The 17348-nt window shown below is 40.8% G+C and overlaps 1 protein-coding gene across 1 annotated transcript; it reads right to left on the bottom strand.

Moving 5' to 3' along the window:
- Positions 1-2399: 2399 nt before the first annotated feature.
- On the bottom strand, positions 2400-14237 carry LOC106023710 (myosin-6). The gene is made up of 37 exons (XM_029119913.2): positions 13945-14237; positions 13645-13788; positions 13397-13553; positions 13285-13312; positions 13093-13198; positions 12865-12957; positions 12708-12771; positions 12523-12621; positions 12105-12208; positions 11875-12013; positions 11689-11807; positions 11320-11469; positions 11050-11220; positions 10615-10924; positions 10432-10502; positions 10074-10279; positions 9862-9985; positions 9343-9479; positions 9000-9255; positions 7616-7858; positions 7369-7545; positions 7133-7278; positions 6950-7040; positions 6468-6857; positions 6220-6346; positions 5984-6102; positions 5695-5891; positions 5335-5518; positions 5086-5251; positions 4875-4999; positions 4466-4774; positions 4127-4330; positions 3755-4051; positions 3535-3639; positions 3345-3440; positions 3120-3254; positions 2400-2573 (listed from the first exon to the last, which is right to left on the bottom strand). The coding sequence occupies exons 1-37, from the start codon at positions 14143-14145 to the stop codon at positions 2553-2555; spliced, it is 5811 nt and encodes a 1936-aa protein (XP_028975746.2). The 5' UTR covers positions 14146-14237; the 3' UTR covers positions 2400-2552.
- Positions 14238-17348: the final 3111 nt, after the last annotated feature.

Genomic DNA, 17348 nt, shown 5'->3' with positions numbered 1-17348 from the left:
AATTCCACATATCGCACTTCAAAAACCTGTTTTATAAATTCACAAGGTTCAAATGTGCTAATAGTGCTGCTAATAGTGTTTATTATTTAGTGCTAATAGTGCTGCTAATATTGTTTAGAATTTAGTGCTAATATTGCTGCTAATAGTGCTTATTATTTAGTGCTAATAGTGCTGCTAATAGTGATTACTATTTAGTGCTAATAGTGCTGCTAATAGTGCTTATTGTTTAGTGATAATAGTGCTGCTAATAGTGTTGATTATATAGTGCTAATAGTGCTACTAATATTGGTTAGGATTTAGTGCTAATAGTGCTTATTATTTAGTGCTAATAGTGCTGCTAATAGTGATGACTATTCAGTGCTAATAGTGCTTATTATTTAGTGCTAATATTGCTGCTAATAGTGCTGCTAATAGTGTTTATTATTTAGTGCTAATAGTGCTGTTAATAGTGCCTATTATTTAGTGCTAACAGTGCCCACGATCTTAAGAGGACTGTGGATTTAAAGAATCACTGGACAGGGAATGCAAGCATGATGTGCACAAATGTAGTGGTGACTAAATGCAAGCTTCACAAAACAAGGTTTGTATCGCATAAACATGGGTAACAGGTTTGACCAGAAAATGCCAAATGGCCAAACTAGTTCAACCAGCTTATTCATCAAATGTTGCATTATACTGTGTAAGTATGAAGTTAGAGATGAATACTAACAATACTAATCTTGTGTAATGGAGACCTATGTCAATACTACTAATCTGGGTTTAAAGGCCTGTGTAAAGGAATATATTTTTACCTCTGAATGAATCTAAACTAAAAACAAATCTGTTAATAATTTGGTGAGTTCCGAGGTGCGTCAAGCAGAGGAGTTTAATGTTTCAACCAATAGCAGTCCCTGAACCTGAATTTGCCAGGACAGGCCATTTCAATATATTTCTGACCCATTTTACACTGTGCAGGGAAGCACTGCCTCCTATTCATTTTCAATCAAGCTGAAACTCTATGCAAAGCAGTGCATGAAAACCATCCAAGCTCTGCCGTTTCCAAGTCATAATGGATTGCCGGACAATGGCTGTTTACACCTAGAAACTCTGATCTTGCTGCTAATTTGTTTGCAATCACACAGATAACAGCCAATGAACAACACCTGTTTCAAGATATGCATCAGCTTTAAAAAATAATGTTATGGTGTAAAACGGGTGAAAATGTTAATTTTCAACCATCAACTTCCAAGGTAGCAGTGGACACTTCAGGTGCTTCATCCTGTTACTGAGATGTAAAGATTGCTCAGTGTGAATATTGCACATGTTGGTCGTGATGTTGGAGGTCAGAGGACACTTCCCGTTGTTGACATGTGGCAGATATTTAGTAAGGGCAGGCTAACTCTCTGTGACATTAACATATAGCTTTATAAATATGCAATAATTTGCCCCCAAAATGATTGAATATCAGTACCAGGGATGTCACTAGGCCTATTTAGGGGGGCTAAGTGGGGGAAGTTTCTAGGGACAGAGTAGAAAATGTACTGTATGTAGATGTTCATTTACTATGAACTATAGTTGACAAAAGTATTTTGGCTACGTAATACAGCTGTTTTTGTGCCTTTGTTGTTGTCGGATGTTTCAGGACAGAGTGGACTTTAATTTCTTTATTTGGATAGAAGTCATATTAGATCAGTGACTAACACAAACTATGAGACAGGTATTCTTTTAGCCAGCCTTGACCAAAAAAAACCTTATTTTGATAGATTTTACACCCGTTACTCTAAAAATACATGATGAAAAGATAGTATGCCCAGACCCCCCAAAACAAGTCTGATTTATTTTCTAGTGACATCCCTGATCAATACCATCATGGTACAATTTGATGTAACTCATCAGTATGTACAAACAAATATAATAATATTGTGAACTTGTTTATTTATTCTAAAGATTCTGGAACTCCTATGAACAGCATCAACACCAATCATTATGTCAACATTAGCATGAAAAACCTTCGGGACACAAGATAACGTACACACAGGGATGCAATTTAAATAGACTTTATTCTTTTTTTGTCTCCTGTTACATGGAGAACATTGAACGCAGTCAATAGATTTTCAAACGTTCACTTGAGAACTTTTCATAAGGTCTGTTCTCCATGATAAAAAATCTGTTCAGAATATTAACCCAAATGAACAACATTCCAATGTTTCTCTTTATTATATATTTTAGTTTTCAAATTTAAACTTTTGTGACTTTATTATGGTGGAATGCATGAGGCATTCTGCACTAAAACATTTATTTCCAGAAATTACTACCTTGCATACTTGCAAATTAAATCACATTTTACCAAACTTTACAGAAAAAGGATTAATGATGTCAAGTAAAATAATTTAGTAATTATTTAATTTAGTAGTCAAATCATTTAGTAAATAATTTAGTAATTATTTGACTTATCTTTAGTCAAGATAACATTTGAAGTCCAATATTACTGTGCTATTAACAACAGAAAACTGAAGGTGTGGCATTTATACCCAGAGTTTCTGAGCTGGAAGCTGGCATCACAAACCTTGGCCTCACTCCTTAGCTTTTGCTTTCTATAAAAGACAAGATGGATAATAGACCTTTATTATAAAAATCTTTTGCACTGAAATGTACAAATTATTACTAAAGATTAAAAGTCAAAATATGAAATGAATATAAGCATGAGTGAAGTGGTTATTAAATATTGAGTAATAATAATGCCATGGGCAAACCAGCCTGAGATATAATTCATTTTAGTGCCTTGTTAATAAGGAAAAGTTACTGTAGACACAACAGTTGTCCTTTAATTTGAATACCTTTATGAACCTAAAACCTATAAATGAAGATCTGCAACTGGTAAGCATATAGAGTACAATATCTAACACACACTGTAACTACTATAAAACCATGAAAAATGTGTTTTCCAAAAAAGCTAATTAATCCTGAGCAAGCTGGACAATTAGCCTGCAGCAAGCAATTCAAATAACACAAAGGATGCCAGAAAACCAATGAATATCAATGTCAAATGTTAATGATACTATGGCTATTAAATTATTTAATATTACATGGGAGAATTTGCTAATTATAATGGATACAAGACAGAAACTGCAATTACTGACCTTGGAACCGACATCACGAGACTTGGCTCTCATCTTATTGACCTGAGACTCAGCAATGTCAGCTCTCTCCTCTGCCTCATCCAGTTCATGTTGAATCTTGCGAAACTTGGCCAAATTAGAATTGGCTTGTTCCTCCTGTGAAACATATTGATGATTTAGTCTCCTGCCCACAAAAATATTAATTGACAGATGTTTCAGTTGGATGATGGAAGGTTTTCTGCTTACGGCCTCCTCTGCAGTCTTCTTGTAGGATTTGACCTTCAGCTGCAGTTTATCCACCAAGTCCTGTAGACGGCTCAAATTCTTACGATCTTCCTCATTCTGCAACCAAAAAGGAGAGAACAGAGGTTCATATATTTACCGTAATTTGATTCTGATTACATGAATTAATACCACACCTTCAAATGTAATGTACCTGGTAGGTGAGCTCCTTGATTCGTCTTTCATATTTGCGGACTCCTTTCACAGAATCACTGCTCCTCTTTTGCTCCATTTCTAGCTCAGTCTCTAGCTCCCTCACCTAAAAATACGATAGGGACACTATTTTACTTCATGTTGTTACTATTCCATATTAAACCTAGATATGTTAAAAATATAATAGAAGAAAAGGTAGCTTAGTCTCAGACAGCACTTACTCTGGCCTCCAGCTTCTGGATCTGCTTCTTGCCTCCATTCATGGCGATTTGTTCAGCCTCATCCAGGCGGTGCTGCAGGTCTTTGATGGTCTGCTCCATGTTCTTCTTCATCCTCTCTAGGTGAGAACTGGTGTCCTGCTCTTTCTTCAGCTCCTCTGCCATCATGGCAGCATCAGTAATGGCCTTCTTGGCCTTTTCCTCAGCATTCCTGCATTCCTGCACTGCCTCTTCTACTTCAGTCAAAAGCTGGTTTGTGTCGCCCTCTGACTTCTTCTTCTGGCTCAGCAGGCTGTTGTTCTACACATATGAACAAGTTTCTTACATTTTTGTGTGTGGTTAGTATGATTATCCATTGGTTTCCTATGTCATTACCTGTGAGTGTAGCAGCTGAACTCTCTCACTAACATCCAGCAATTCCTGCTCAGCCAGTTTCCGGCCTCTCTCAGTCTGCTCCGCCAAGGACCTGAGCTCATCCAGTTCAGCTTGCATCAGGTTGTTGCGTCTCTCCACAATGGCAAAGTTCTCCTTAAGGTCCTCACTGCCATGGAGAGCATCGTCCAGCTGTATTTGAGAATCCTTTGGCAAGAATGTATGAATTTTGAAATTGTTAAAATGGTTTTACAGTCCCTTTTGGCTCCATTATTGTAACCAAATGTGCAGTGTTCACCTACTGGCACTAGTGTTTTTGATTTGACACTGTGGAAATGTTACCTTCAGTTGGGCATGGAGTCCTTTAAGATGCTTCTGGGCCTCTGCTGCCTGCCTGTTGGCCTGGCTCAGCTGGATCTCCATCTCATTCAGATCTCCCTCCATCTTCTTCTTCAGTCGGACAGCCTCATTCCTGCTGCGACTCTCTGACTCCAAGGAGCTTTGCAGGGTATCTACTACTCTCTGCTGGTTTCTCTTATTCATCTCCATTTCCTCATCCTTCTCTGCAAGTTTTCGATCAATATCAGCTTTGATCTGGTTATACTCAAGCTGAATTCTCAGGATCTTTCCCTCCTCATGCTCCAGGGAACTCTAAGAAAAAACAGCACTCATAGTTTGTATAATTAATTATGATCGTTTCACCAGCAGAAAATGGGGTCAATTCCTGCCCGTAGATATATGTCAGTCTTACCTCAGCTTCCTCTAGAGCCATTTGTATTTCAGCCTTCTCCTGCTCAACCTGTTTACGGATCTTCTCCAGCTCATGTATGCTCTTTCCTCCCTCACCAAGTTGCTCAGTCAGGTCAGAGATTTCCTCTGTGAGGAAAATAAAATGTATCAGAGTCTTGCGATCACAGTATTGGAATAACTCAGCATACTGAAAATCTAACGAATGGTCGGACCTTGCAGGTTCTTGTTCTCCCTCTTCAAGGTCTCCAGATGATCCAGAGACTCTTCATATGAGTTCTTGAGTTTAAAGAGCTCAGTGCTGAGAGATCTGGCCTCTTTCTGGGAGCTTTCCAGCTCAGCTTGAGACTCCTCAAACTTCTGCTTCCACTCAGCCAGGACCTATTAGAATTATACGGGCATGTTAAATAAACAGTATATCATGATAATAAAGTTAAGAGAACTTTTGCATCCCATAATAATACCTTGTCAAAGTTCCTTTGCTTCTTGTCCAGAACGGCGGCAGCTGCATTGGATCGCTCTACATCCACCATCAGATCTTCAATCTCATTCTGGAGTCTGTGTTTGGTCTTTTCCAGGGAGGAACATTTAGCATTTACAGCTTCTACAGCTTCCTCTGCATCCTGCAGACGCTGAGCTAGCTTCTTCCTAGATTGACATTAATATGAATGCATTTAGGAGCAGCTTACATGTTTAAAGCCAATATGTAATGCTTGTTTACTGGTAGTTTATGTATCATTCACCAAACACTATTGTATTGCTTCTTCAGACAAAGTTGGTTACTTTAGGTTTGATGTGAGGAGAAAGCAAGAAAACATCCTTACTTTGCTTCTTCAAGCTCTTCCGTCTTCTGAATGGCATCAGTTTCATACTTGGTTCTCCACTGGGCCACCTCAGCGTTGGCCTTGGACATGCTCCTCTGCAGCTCTGCCTTGGCCTCCTGCTCCTCCTCATACTGCTCTCTCAGAAGATCGGAGTCATGGCGAGCAGACTGCACTGCATGGGCAAGTGCGTTCTTTGCCTGGTAAATGGATTTACAATATCGTCTGTCACTCAGCCGGAGACTGAATGGAAACATATAATGGACTATACATATGTAGTATGAATACATACCTTGACTTCCTCCTCTAGCTGTTTCTTGAGATCTTCAATCTGCTGAACATTAGACAACTTACCTCTGGTCAGCTGGGAGACCAAAGAGTCTTTTTCCTCCAACTGTCTGGCAAGTTCACCTGAATCAAATCATTTAATCAAAACTCTTGTTGCAAAAAGGGGCTATTTATAGTGGCTGTTAGTGTTAGTCAATTTTGTCATTGCATTACATGGTGTAATCATTGATTTTGTTATACCATTCTCAGTTTGAAGCTTGGCTCTCTGCATTGTGAAGTCATTGATGGATCGCTGTCCTTCCTCAGCTTTTGTTCTGTATTCACTCATCTGGTCCTCTAGAGTGCGACACATTTTCTCCAAGTTTGTCTGAAAGCATATATTTTTTTGTCAACACAGCCTTAATTAATTTGAAAATAAGAACATGCGCAGTTTAGTTTAGGATATAAGATTATAAAAAAATGGATTTTGCGATGATAAATCCACTGACCTTCGCCTTGACAATCTGCTCCATGTTGGAGACCACATCATCTAACTCCAGCCTGAGCTCACACTTCTCCTTCTCCAGTTTCTGCTTGACTCTCTGGAGGTTGTCAATCTGCTCTCCCAGGTCAGCTACACTATCAGCGTGTTTCTTCCTCAGAGTGGCGGCTGTGGCCTCATGCTGCAGAGTGGCTTCTTCGAGGTCTCGTCGCATCTTCTGGAACTCAGCCTCCCTCTTCTTGTTCATCTCAATCTGGGAAGCAGTGGCTCCTCCGGCCTCCTCCAGCCTCTCGCTGATCTCCTCCAGCTCTCTGGACAAGTCAGCTCTCTGTTTCTCCACTTTGGCACGAGCAGCTCGCTCAGCTTCCAGCTCTTCCTCCAGCTCCTCGATATGAGCCTGAAAGGACAGGATTTTTTATGTTCTGGAAATTATGGAACATAAAAAAGTGTTATTAAAATATTCCCTTTTCAACAAGGATTTTAAAATACCTGCAGCTCCTTCAGTTTCTTCTGGAGCTGGGAACTCATGGCTTGCTCATCTTCAACTCTGCTGTTGAGTTGGCTAATTTCAAAGTCCTTCCTATTGAGTAAAGCATATCCATTAATTTGGTCTTTCCTAATTTCTTTGAATAATTTTGGGGGGGGTTTCAATATATTTTCTTGATATCTTACTTCTTCAGCCTCTCCTCAGTCTGCTGCTTGTCATTCTCCAGGTCCATTAGGCTTTCCTGGGTCAACTTTAAATCTCCCTCCAGCTTTCTTTTGGCTCTCTCAAGGTCCATCCTCACCTTCTTCTCTTGCTCCATAGACCCTTCAAGCTAATAATGCAAAACATTCGAACATTACCCAAATATTTTTCACATTAATAATTCCCTTGTCAATATGATCAATTCCAGTTTGACACTGACATCATCAACTTGCTGTTCCAGTTTGGCTTTGGCCTTGGTCAGAGTGTTGACCTTGTCCTCTTCACTCTGCAGGTCATCCAGGGTTTGCTGATGTGCCTCCTGAGAAGCTTTCTTCTCCTTGGTCAGCTTGGCAATCATTTCATCGAGAGCTGCCATCTCTTCGGTCAGGTTTTTAATCTAAGAAAAGAGAGCAGTGTTATGCTTTCTTCCAGACAATTTTCTATCATATGAATGAAGACGATGTTACCTTGTTTTCTGAGGCATGTTTCTCCTTCTCCACTTTGGCCAGGGTGAGCTCCAGGTCATCGATGTCCTTCTTTAGTTCAGAGCACTCGTCTTCCAGCTTCCTCTTCTTAGCAGTCAGCTCTCCATTCATCTCCTCCTCATCCTCCAGCCTCTCTGTCAGCTCTTTGGCTTTGGCCTCAAGCTGGATCTTGCTCTTTATCAGACCCTCACATCTTTCTTCAGCATCACCAAGTGTGTCTTCTGACTGTAAAAGGGTCAATATATTTTAAATATAGGCTTTGTTTTGTGGCACAATATTTGGAGTCTTCAATTTCTCTACTACAATTACACTACTCTACACATTTTATTACAAATCTCTGAAACTTAGCAGGGTTGGTTCTGGTCACTTCTTGGATGGTAGTCTAGATTCTGCTGAAAGTAGTGCCTTTCATGCTAAAATTATAAATCCCATACCATTCGCTTTCCCTAGGCCCTCTCATTTCCAATAATGGGCACCTTTGCAGTATTCCTAGGTGTTCCAAACCTGTTAGAAAACTATAGAGCATATAGAGGCTAGTTAGAAAATTTGGTAGCTACTTTGATTTGGAGATTTTAAGTGATATTCACCCACTGGAATATGTTTGTAATTTTCTTCATTAAGAATTATGGAAAGGCTTGCCTAATGATATGGCATGTGTATGTGTTGTATTTCAGAATGCTAATTTTAAAATAAAATACCTTGTTAGTAAATGCTAACTTTAAATAAGGAATACACTCCCCTATGTATGTATTTGTACAATTAAGCTAAAACCTTGCATTTGGCTCTATAGCATACACTGTAATATTGGTTTTGAAAATGTTTCATATTAGGTGATTTAGCATAGCATGAGAACTTCTGATTATTATTCTTTGGACCACTAAGATCTACAGTGGTGTGCATCTATTAAACCTTTTGATTTCTTTTATGCATTTCAAAATATTGAACCTTAAATTAAGCCTAAATCTCTTGGATTACTCAAGCTAGAGAGAGCAAACCAACTTTGTTCTGCATGGCTTGACTATAGATAAATTTGCACAATTAATCTTTAATAACCCATATAACAGTACTTCAAAACAACATTGTTTCACATAGTTATGCTATACTTTTATTTTTCATCAGTTCTAATAAGCCCCAGCAACTTAAATGTATTATTATTATGATTTTTCAACAATTTTTTATTATTTATTTTTTACATTAACTGTTCCAAGATTGACTTGGTTTTTATGAAGGGACTAGGCTGGGGCTGTTATCTGACTTGGCTTCAGTCATTCCGAGCATTAGAAAGAACATCCCTCTGACAAAACTGCAGCAAAGTATTGCAGTTGAAGGTACACCAGAGGATTGAAGAAATGTGTAGTTTACTCACAGATAAGACAGCCATTTGTAGGTCATTCTTCTCTTGGAGAACAGAGACCATCTTCTCTTCCAGCTCCTTTCGACGGGCATCCATTTTAGCAAAAAGCTCTTTAAGCGTCAGGAATTCTTCTTTCATGTTGGCCATCTCCTTTTCAGTCTCTGCTGAAACCAACAGAGGTTTTATCTTGAAGAACATCTTCATCCAGGGCCAATTCTTGACCCCCATAAAGGAACGCACGTTCCATTGAATCACAAGTAATGCTTCCCTGTGAAAATTGTGAAGTACATTGTTAGGCCACCCTTTCATCCTTCACCAAATTGTCTGAAGATGATGCATTTACTCTTATCCCAACCTGCGTTCAACAATTTTCTGGAACTCAAATCTGGCGATTAGACCACGTGCTTGAGCCTGTAGGCCAGTGATGATGAGGGAGAGACGGTCGTCTCTCATCTCCTCAAGGGTCCCCAGGAGACCAGCCTTGAAGAACACCTGATAAGAGTAAATAAATTGGCTTTGTTTGTCTTTAATTTAGCACCAATATTTTGACTTGCCATTTCACAGGTAATGATTGTCGGTTAGTATCCATCAGAATGAAAGATTTATGTGTTATTGTTGAATTGATGCCTCCATATGGTCACCTTAAATTAGTTTGAAGTAGCTAGATTTCAATCTGCCACATGGTCGAGTTACAACAAAATATGTCAGAAGTGTTTATTTGATGGAACTTGGCCCAAAGCCTTTATTTCAGCATGTTAGCACTGTAAACAAGATTTGGCCCTTAATCAGCCAACTGGGTTAAATGAATGTGACATTTATATTTCCATCCTGGCTCAACACGTAGTTCTGCCTTTCATTTATTTAGAAAACACACCTTGGTGTGTCCTAATTTATACTGGGTGTGGTCAATGTCCAGGGAGCCTAGCAGTTTTTCTGCAGCCTTCACATTGTCCATGAACTGGCCCTCAGGGATAGCATTGGGATTGAGGATGCGGTATCTGAATATAAATCAGAAAACAACTATCTTAATAATCAAACATGAGGTTAGACAAGCAGTTGCATTTATTCAGGAAAACATATTTTGACCTTTGTTTGAAGTCAGCATACAGGATCCGGTTGGGGAAGCCCTTTCTGCAGATCCGGATGCCTTCCAGCACCCCGTTACAGCGCAGCTGGTGCATGACCAGGGGGTTCTCCATGGCCCCAGGAGTCTTGGTCTCGTTGGGGATGAGGCAGCGCACAAAGTGGGGATGAGTGGACCTCAGGCTGGTCATGAGTTTACCCAAGTTCTCCTTTGAGTACGACAAAAGTAGAATTTTCCTTCAGTTGAATGTCTCCAAGGTGGTGCCTTATGAGTTACAATGGAACTGATGCAAATCTGTAACATACCGGCATGTCAAATGAACTACATATTTAATATGATTGTAGAGTAAACATTGTTCACCCTGTGCAGTCCTGACACAGTCTGGAAGGATCCACCTTTCTTCTTTTTTCCTCCAGCCACTTTGTCATCACCTGTATTGTAATAAAATATACATTCAAATATTCCATTATTACCACTGTCATGTCAGTTACTACTTACATTAGTAGTTTGTAGTCTTTGCAGATAGAAAAAAAAACATTCTACCTCCATCTACTCCAGCATAGCTGATAAAGAGGTTGGCCAGGAACTTAAGACTCGACTTTTGGAAGAGTCCGACCACAGTCTCATTCAAAGGGTCCTTGTTCTTCACCAGCCAGTTACCAATGTTGTAATCAACTGTGCCGGCATAGTGAACCAGGGAGAAATGGGCCTCTGGCCTGCCTTTAACAATCTTGGGTTTCTGGAAGCAGGCATTTTTACCCAGATGGGTGTCATACAGCTTAGCTTTAAACGTCGCATCACTGGCCTTGGGGAACATGCACTCCTCTTCGAGGATGGACATTATACCCATGGGCTAGAGGGAAGGAATCAAAATACATTCATTTAAGGAAAACCTTAGTGAATAAATATTAGAAAAACTAAAAGATTGTCCTTATAAATGCTACACTTTCAACACAAGTAAAAACTGAAGACACCAACCCTTTCAATGAGGTCAATGCAGGCAGCCAAGTCCATGCCGAAGTCAATGAACTCCCAGATGATTCCCTCCTTCTTATACTCTTCCTGCTCCAGCACAAACATGTGGTGGTTGAAGAACTGCTGCAGCTTCTCATTAGTGAAGTTGATGCACAGCTGCTCAAAGGTGTTGAACTGGAAAAGAAGTTCAGTTCTTAAATTCTTTGGCTTCAAGGGTTTAGATGAATCGTTTTGTTATTTAGACCTTTTGTCAAATATACCATAAACACTCACATCAAAGATTTCAAAGCCAGCGATGTCCAACACACCAATGTAGTGCTGGCGAGCATTTTTGGTGTCCAGAGTAACGTTGATTCTTATGACCATCCAGAGGAACATCTTCTCATAGATTGATTTGGCCAGCGCACCAATAGAGTAGTATACCTACAAAATATTGAGAAAATGTATTACTCGCTTAACGTCAGTGACTGTTTCCCAAACAGGAATTAGGATTTCACTGATTTATTCCTGAAATAAAAAGAAATGACGTATAGGAAATTACAGGAATGTATATTATATAAAATTAGCAACTATATACAGAAGTTTGTTTTACGGTTACAAATATTAGCTCTTCAAAATGTATGTACGTTTTTGGTGACTTACCTGGTCAACACTCTGACCTTTGGTGACCCATTCATTTCCTACTTTGACCCTTGGGTGACACAACCCTTTCACCAGGTCAGCAGAGTTCAGGCCACTCAGATATGCGATTTTGTCTACATCTAGAAAAGACAACGTTTTATTGGTAAACAAATTATGTTGAAGTGCAAAGCTAAGCTCAGCTTTTACCCTCAGTGCCATCTGCCTCTGCTTGCTCCTCTCTCTGTTTGGTCTTGAACTTCATGTTGCCATAGTGCATGATGGACCCAGTCAGCTTGTAAATGCCGTTCTTCTCCTCTTGGGAAAAGCCCAGAACATCAAAGGCATCCTGGATCAGTATGAAAGGGCATTTTGATATTGGAAAGAAAGGTGTTCAGACGCCAAGAGAAAAGTCAGATTTTCCATGAACATCAACTTACGTCTGTAGCCATGAGTTCATCAGAATCATTAATGGAAGTTACAGCGATCTCTCCTTGGGAGATGAAGGCATAGTCATAGGGATTGCTGGTGATGAGAAGCATCTCTGAAAAGATGTGGACAGCAAAGTTGAACACCAAGCATATCTGTTATTCGTTTACTATGCAGTCTTTCAAAAAAATAAGAAAAAGAACCAGGCAAGCCTAGTTGAAATGTGTTGCTGGCATCAAATTCTAAATGGGTATACATTTTTCCAAAAACAATAACATTTCTCTGGTTCAATATTTGATTTGTTGTCTTTGTACTATTTTAAATGAAATATAGGGATTCAATTATTTGCACATTATTGCATTCTGTTTTTATTTCTTATTGTTGCAAATTGTTGTGTTAATGACCTAATTAAATGTTGTTAATGCTCACCTAGTAGTTCTGGTTTTCTTTGGGACAGGATCTGGTAGAAGATATGATAGTCTCTCTCAGCCTTGAGCTGGAAAGTAACACGTGACTTCTCCAGAAGATCTGATTAGCATTAAAAGGAACAGTTATCATCATAAATCTATTCACAAAGAAAGGTTAAAATCTGACTGACTTGAAATGTTACTCACACGTCTCAATATCAGCAGATGAAAGCTTCCCACTGACTCCAAAATGAATTCGGATGAATTTTCCCTGTAAGATATCATCATAAGAAATCATCATAAGATAACACACACATACGCAGGAGAAAAGTGTTTACTTCCCAAACAAGAGGGAATAACTTACAAATCTGGAGGAGTTATCATTCCTGATGGTCTTGGCGTTGCCAAAAGCCTCCAAAGCAGGATTGGCCTGGATGATTTGATCCTCCAGGGTTCCCTAGAAACCAACATACATACAATATTCAAATTCTGTTGTGAATATCATTAGTACTGTGTGAACAGGAATAGACTTAGTCAATGTACATAGAGCCATAAAGGGTGTTTCTATTAGGATAGAAAAGGACGTTTCTACCTTTTTCTCTTCTGCAGCAGTTTTCTTTCCAGAAACAGCAGCAATGCTGGCAAAATACTGGATGACTCTCTTGGTGTTAACAGTCTTTCCAGCACCGGATTCTCCACTGGACATGAACATACATGCTGCTATTTATAAATGTCTTTATGTTATAAATAGCCTCAAATTATAAGCTTTGGTTGAATGACTTACGTAATGAGGACGGACTGATTTTCCCTGTCTGAAAGAAAAGGTCCAGTCATTGTCATTTAATTTAGTTCTCTTTTCCCCATTGTTTTTCTATTTAGCAAAAGGAGCATTTTACCTGACAGCATGTATTGGTAGGCATTGTCAGAGACAGAGAATACATGAGGAGGAGCTTCAGTCCTCTTCTTGCCTCTGTAAGCGTTGACAACAGACTGATCGTACACTGGAAGCCACTTGTAGGGGTTGACAGTGACACAGAACAGTCCTGAGTAGGTCTGTGGGAGACGGGAGAGATGTAGGTTAAAGTGTGAGTGACTTGTAAGGTTTAAATATAATGGAAATATCAGACAGCAGGTTGGTACTCACGTAGATCATCCAGGCTGCATAACGCTCTTTGAGGTTAAACAGCACAGCAGGCTCGTGCAGGAAGGTGAACATCGCCATGTCCTCAATTTTATCAAACTTTGGCGGGTTTTGGGGGTGACAGTCATCTTCCTTTACAACTACAGTCTGAAAGCAGATTCAATTAATGACAGAAGTACAGATCTATTCTTTATTATAAATAAAGGTAAAAGCAAATCACTAATTATATGAAGTTGTACATACTTCCCCCATGTTAAATGATACCTTCAGAAAAATCTGAAATCAAAGTATGAAAACATTTACCTTTCCAAACTCAGTCTGAACTGTGACTTTGGCCCCGTCTCTACTGGAGACCGTTCCCTTAACATACTCCACCTCTGGGTCGGGCACATAGCACTCCCTCTTTATGTCAAAAGTTCTAGTCTGACATTCCATACGCTCCTTGTCGGGTTTACGCAGAAATGGACCTGCCACCCCAAACTCCTCCATCAACATGTCTCCCATCTCGAAAAGCTGAGCAGAGAAGAACAAGGAACGTCTTTACATATGAGTTCTTTCCACATATTTTGGTTGCAGTATATGTAGGCATGTGCGAAATTTCATGAACCTTACCTGGTCATTTGTGTGAAGTGGTCAGAGTTTAGTGGTCAGTAATTATTGGTCAGTGGTTATTGGTTAGGGGTCAATGGTTATTGTTCAAGGGTCAGTGGTTATTGGTCAGGGGTCAGTGGTTAGTGGTCAGTGGACAGGGGTCAGTGGTGGTCTCTTGGACTAGTTTCTTCTCGAAGGATCACCACCAGTAATGAGAAAATCACCAGACCAGCTCTGTAACTGATATATGCCTTTTTAGCCATCTTTGTGCTTACCTGCTGGATGTTTGTCTGGTACCTTGTTTCACTTCTGGTCTGTCTCTCTTCTGATCTATCTCTCCTGGTCTATCTCTCCTGGTCCATCTCTCCTGGTCTGTCTCCTGGTCCGTCTCTCCTGGACTGCATCCCTGTTTATAAATGGTGGGGCTCAGCCCAATATGGAGATGGGCCTTGGGGCACGATTATTTTAAAATCTCATAATGAAAGGTTCTGGATGTGGATCACTGAGGTAAGAGGAGCGGATTAACAATTCCAGAACGCATCATCCTTTCTTAAACCTCCTGATTTAGACTGCCATGTTATGAGAGCGCATTACTTCAATTGGACATTTCAGAGCACTTTTAAACGTCAAGGTAGTCTAGGACAGCATACAAGTATATATAGAGTATGTTTCTCTCTTCACTTTTATCTTAAGTCAGCCATGTACATCAACCTCAGCCATAAAGAAACAGTCCTCATAATATGAGCTAAATCAGAGCTAAATCAAAAAGCACTAGAGTTACTGAACTCATCTATTATTATCTGTTCACACCATGTCCTTTGCTCAGTGTTTCATGTACTTTCTTAAGGGCATTGCCCCGCATGAATGGGATTAAATGGGAAGAGACAACTGCTGCTGGCCTTTGTTCAGCAAGGCAATGGCCCTGTTCCATCCACACAGGGGATCAGCTGCTGTCGGTGAAAACCTGGGCCCTATCCTAAACCTGGGCCTATCTTATTATCGTGTTATTGTTGCTTCCCTTCATCCAAGAGGACGAAGATAAACTTGTGAAAATATTCTTGGCTTCGGGCTTTAGAGCGTTTAGTGGGTTACGCCTCTGCTTCCACCATGGGAGGCGTTTCTAATCAATTCACCTTTGAAGACAATATCCCACTGAAACCTTATAGTGGCAGTATGAATAGCCTTTTCGGTAATCAGTCTTAACAATAGTGGTGTAATTAAATTGTAGAGAATCAAAAATAAAACTTACTGAACATTCTATCTGGTCCTTGTCAAGGCTATTATTCAGATTTATTTTTTAATTGACAATTACTCAAATAACTGTAAGGTTGTAATGTTGTGGTCGACCCAATTGTTGCTTCCTTTGGTACTGTGAAAGTGTAAACCGGTCAGTAAAGTTGCCACATAGTGATTGTCAGTGCTGCAACAAAAGTTATTTCCTTTGAGACTAAAGGTGTCAATCTGTCTACACTGTGGAAATAGCTGATAAAGCTAGAAAGAAAGTTACATCCTTTGTGTTGTGTGAAGGAGTTAAATTCCCTGTATTGTCTTCTCTAAGCTTTGAAAGCCCTTTTAACTTCGTCAGCCTTGATCCTCTTCGATTAGCTTTCAGAGCTGAACATACCAGTCTATGTTCCTTAGTATTGCTTACAGCTCCCATTCCCAGCTGCTTCCGGAGCTTCTGTGGACTGAGGTGTTTCAGTCCTGGTTGACATACTTGAGCACATGGAGTGACCTTGTCGCCATAGATTGACAGACTACCTGGCCACCTCCACTGCTCCTGGAGACTGACACACGTCTTCTCTCACCAAGACACGTCTTCTCTCAACAAGACACACGTCTTCTCTCACCAAGACACATCTTCTCTCACCAAGAAACATTTTCTCTCACCCAGACACATCTTCTCTCACCCAGACACGTGTTCTCTCACCAAGACACATTTTCTCTCACCCAGACACGTGTTCTCTCACCAAGACACACATCTTGGTGCAAAATCCACCTAGTTTTTACTTTACATTTGCTAACCCAGTCATACTTAACAGCAGCACATCATCTGTATCCAGTGAACATAACAGGCTGTTACTATGCATACTATCACGACTATAACCTGGGCTGGTCATGGGGGTGTGGTGGAGCTGCTCTGGGCTGGTCATGGGGGTGTGGTGTAGCTGCTCTGGGCTGGTCGTGGGGGTGTGGTGGGGCTGCTCTGGGCTGGTCATGGGGGTGTGGTGGGGCTGCTCTGGGCTGGTCATGGGGGTGTGGTGTAGCTGCTCTGGGCTGGTCATGGGGGTGTGGTGGGGCTGCTCTGGGCTGGTCATGGGGGTGTGGTGGGGCTGCTCTGGGCTGGTCATGGGGGTGTGGTGGGGCTGCTCTGGGCTGGTCATGGGGGTGTGGTTGGGGCTGCTCTGGGCTGGTCATGGGGGAGTGGTGGGGCTGCTCTGGGCTGGTCATGGGGGTGTGGTGGGGCTGCTCTGGGCTGGTCATGGGGGTGTGGTGGGGCTGCTCTGGGCTGGTCATGGGGGAGTGGTGGAGCTGCCCTGGTCCCAGTTTCCCAATAGCGTAGCACTTAGGATGGTTTAACGATACATGTAGCCTTAAGTGGGACTATGTTATGACAGACATACGCCTGTTTCCCAAACCACCACGTAGGTCGCTCTTTGTAATAGTGAGGTATCCTTTATTAATGCTTAATTCCGGCTCAATAGTTACTCAGAGGGCCAATAGAGTAATGGTTGGGTGTTAAAATACTAGTGATAGCACATAATACTCCCTTCAAGAATGAAAGGATTAACTAAGTGTATGCTATAAAGACAATTTGTAAAACAACCACTCTAGAAACATGGACATCATGGAGGAAGAGATTAGTAATTTCTTTGACAGGTAAATCTTATGCAAAAAAATAAACAATCACATTAATCAGTCATCCATCCATCCATCCATCCATCTTCTTCCGCTTATCCGGGGCTGGGTCGCGGGGGCAGCAGTCTAAGCAGGGATGCCCAGACTTCCCTCTCCCCAGACACTTCCTCTAGCTCTTCCGGGGGGACACCGAGGCGTTCCCAGGCCAGCCGGGAGACATAGTCCCTCCAGCGTGTCCCAGGTCTTCCCCGGGGTCT

This window comes from Esox lucius, chromosome 5, assembly GCF_011004845.1.
Source record: "Esox lucius isolate fEsoLuc1 chromosome 5, fEsoLuc1.pri, whole genome shotgun sequence".
Taxonomy (NCBI): Eukaryota; Metazoa; Chordata; class Actinopteri; order Esociformes; family Esocidae; genus Esox; species Esox lucius.
The sequence above is the reverse complement of the archived record's forward strand: the minus strand, read 5'-3'. Positions and strand labels throughout refer to the sequence as shown.

What these genes read in the sequence shown, in the direction of transcription:
- LOC106023710 (XM_029119913.2), bottom strand. Translation starts at nt 14,145, where the DNA reads ATGGGAGACATGTTGATGGAGGAGTTTGGGGTGGCAGGTCCATTTCTG. An exon ending in CAGAAAATTGTTGAACGCAG is followed by an intron (nt 9,256 to 9,342) that starts GTTGGGATAAGA and finishes CAATTTTCACAG; the next exon opens with GGAAGCATTACTTGTGATTC. An exon ending in AGCAAAGGAACTTTGACAAG is followed by an intron (nt 5,252 to 5,334) that starts GTATTATTATGG and finishes TAATTCTAATAG; the next exon opens with GTCCTGGCTGAGTGGAAGCA.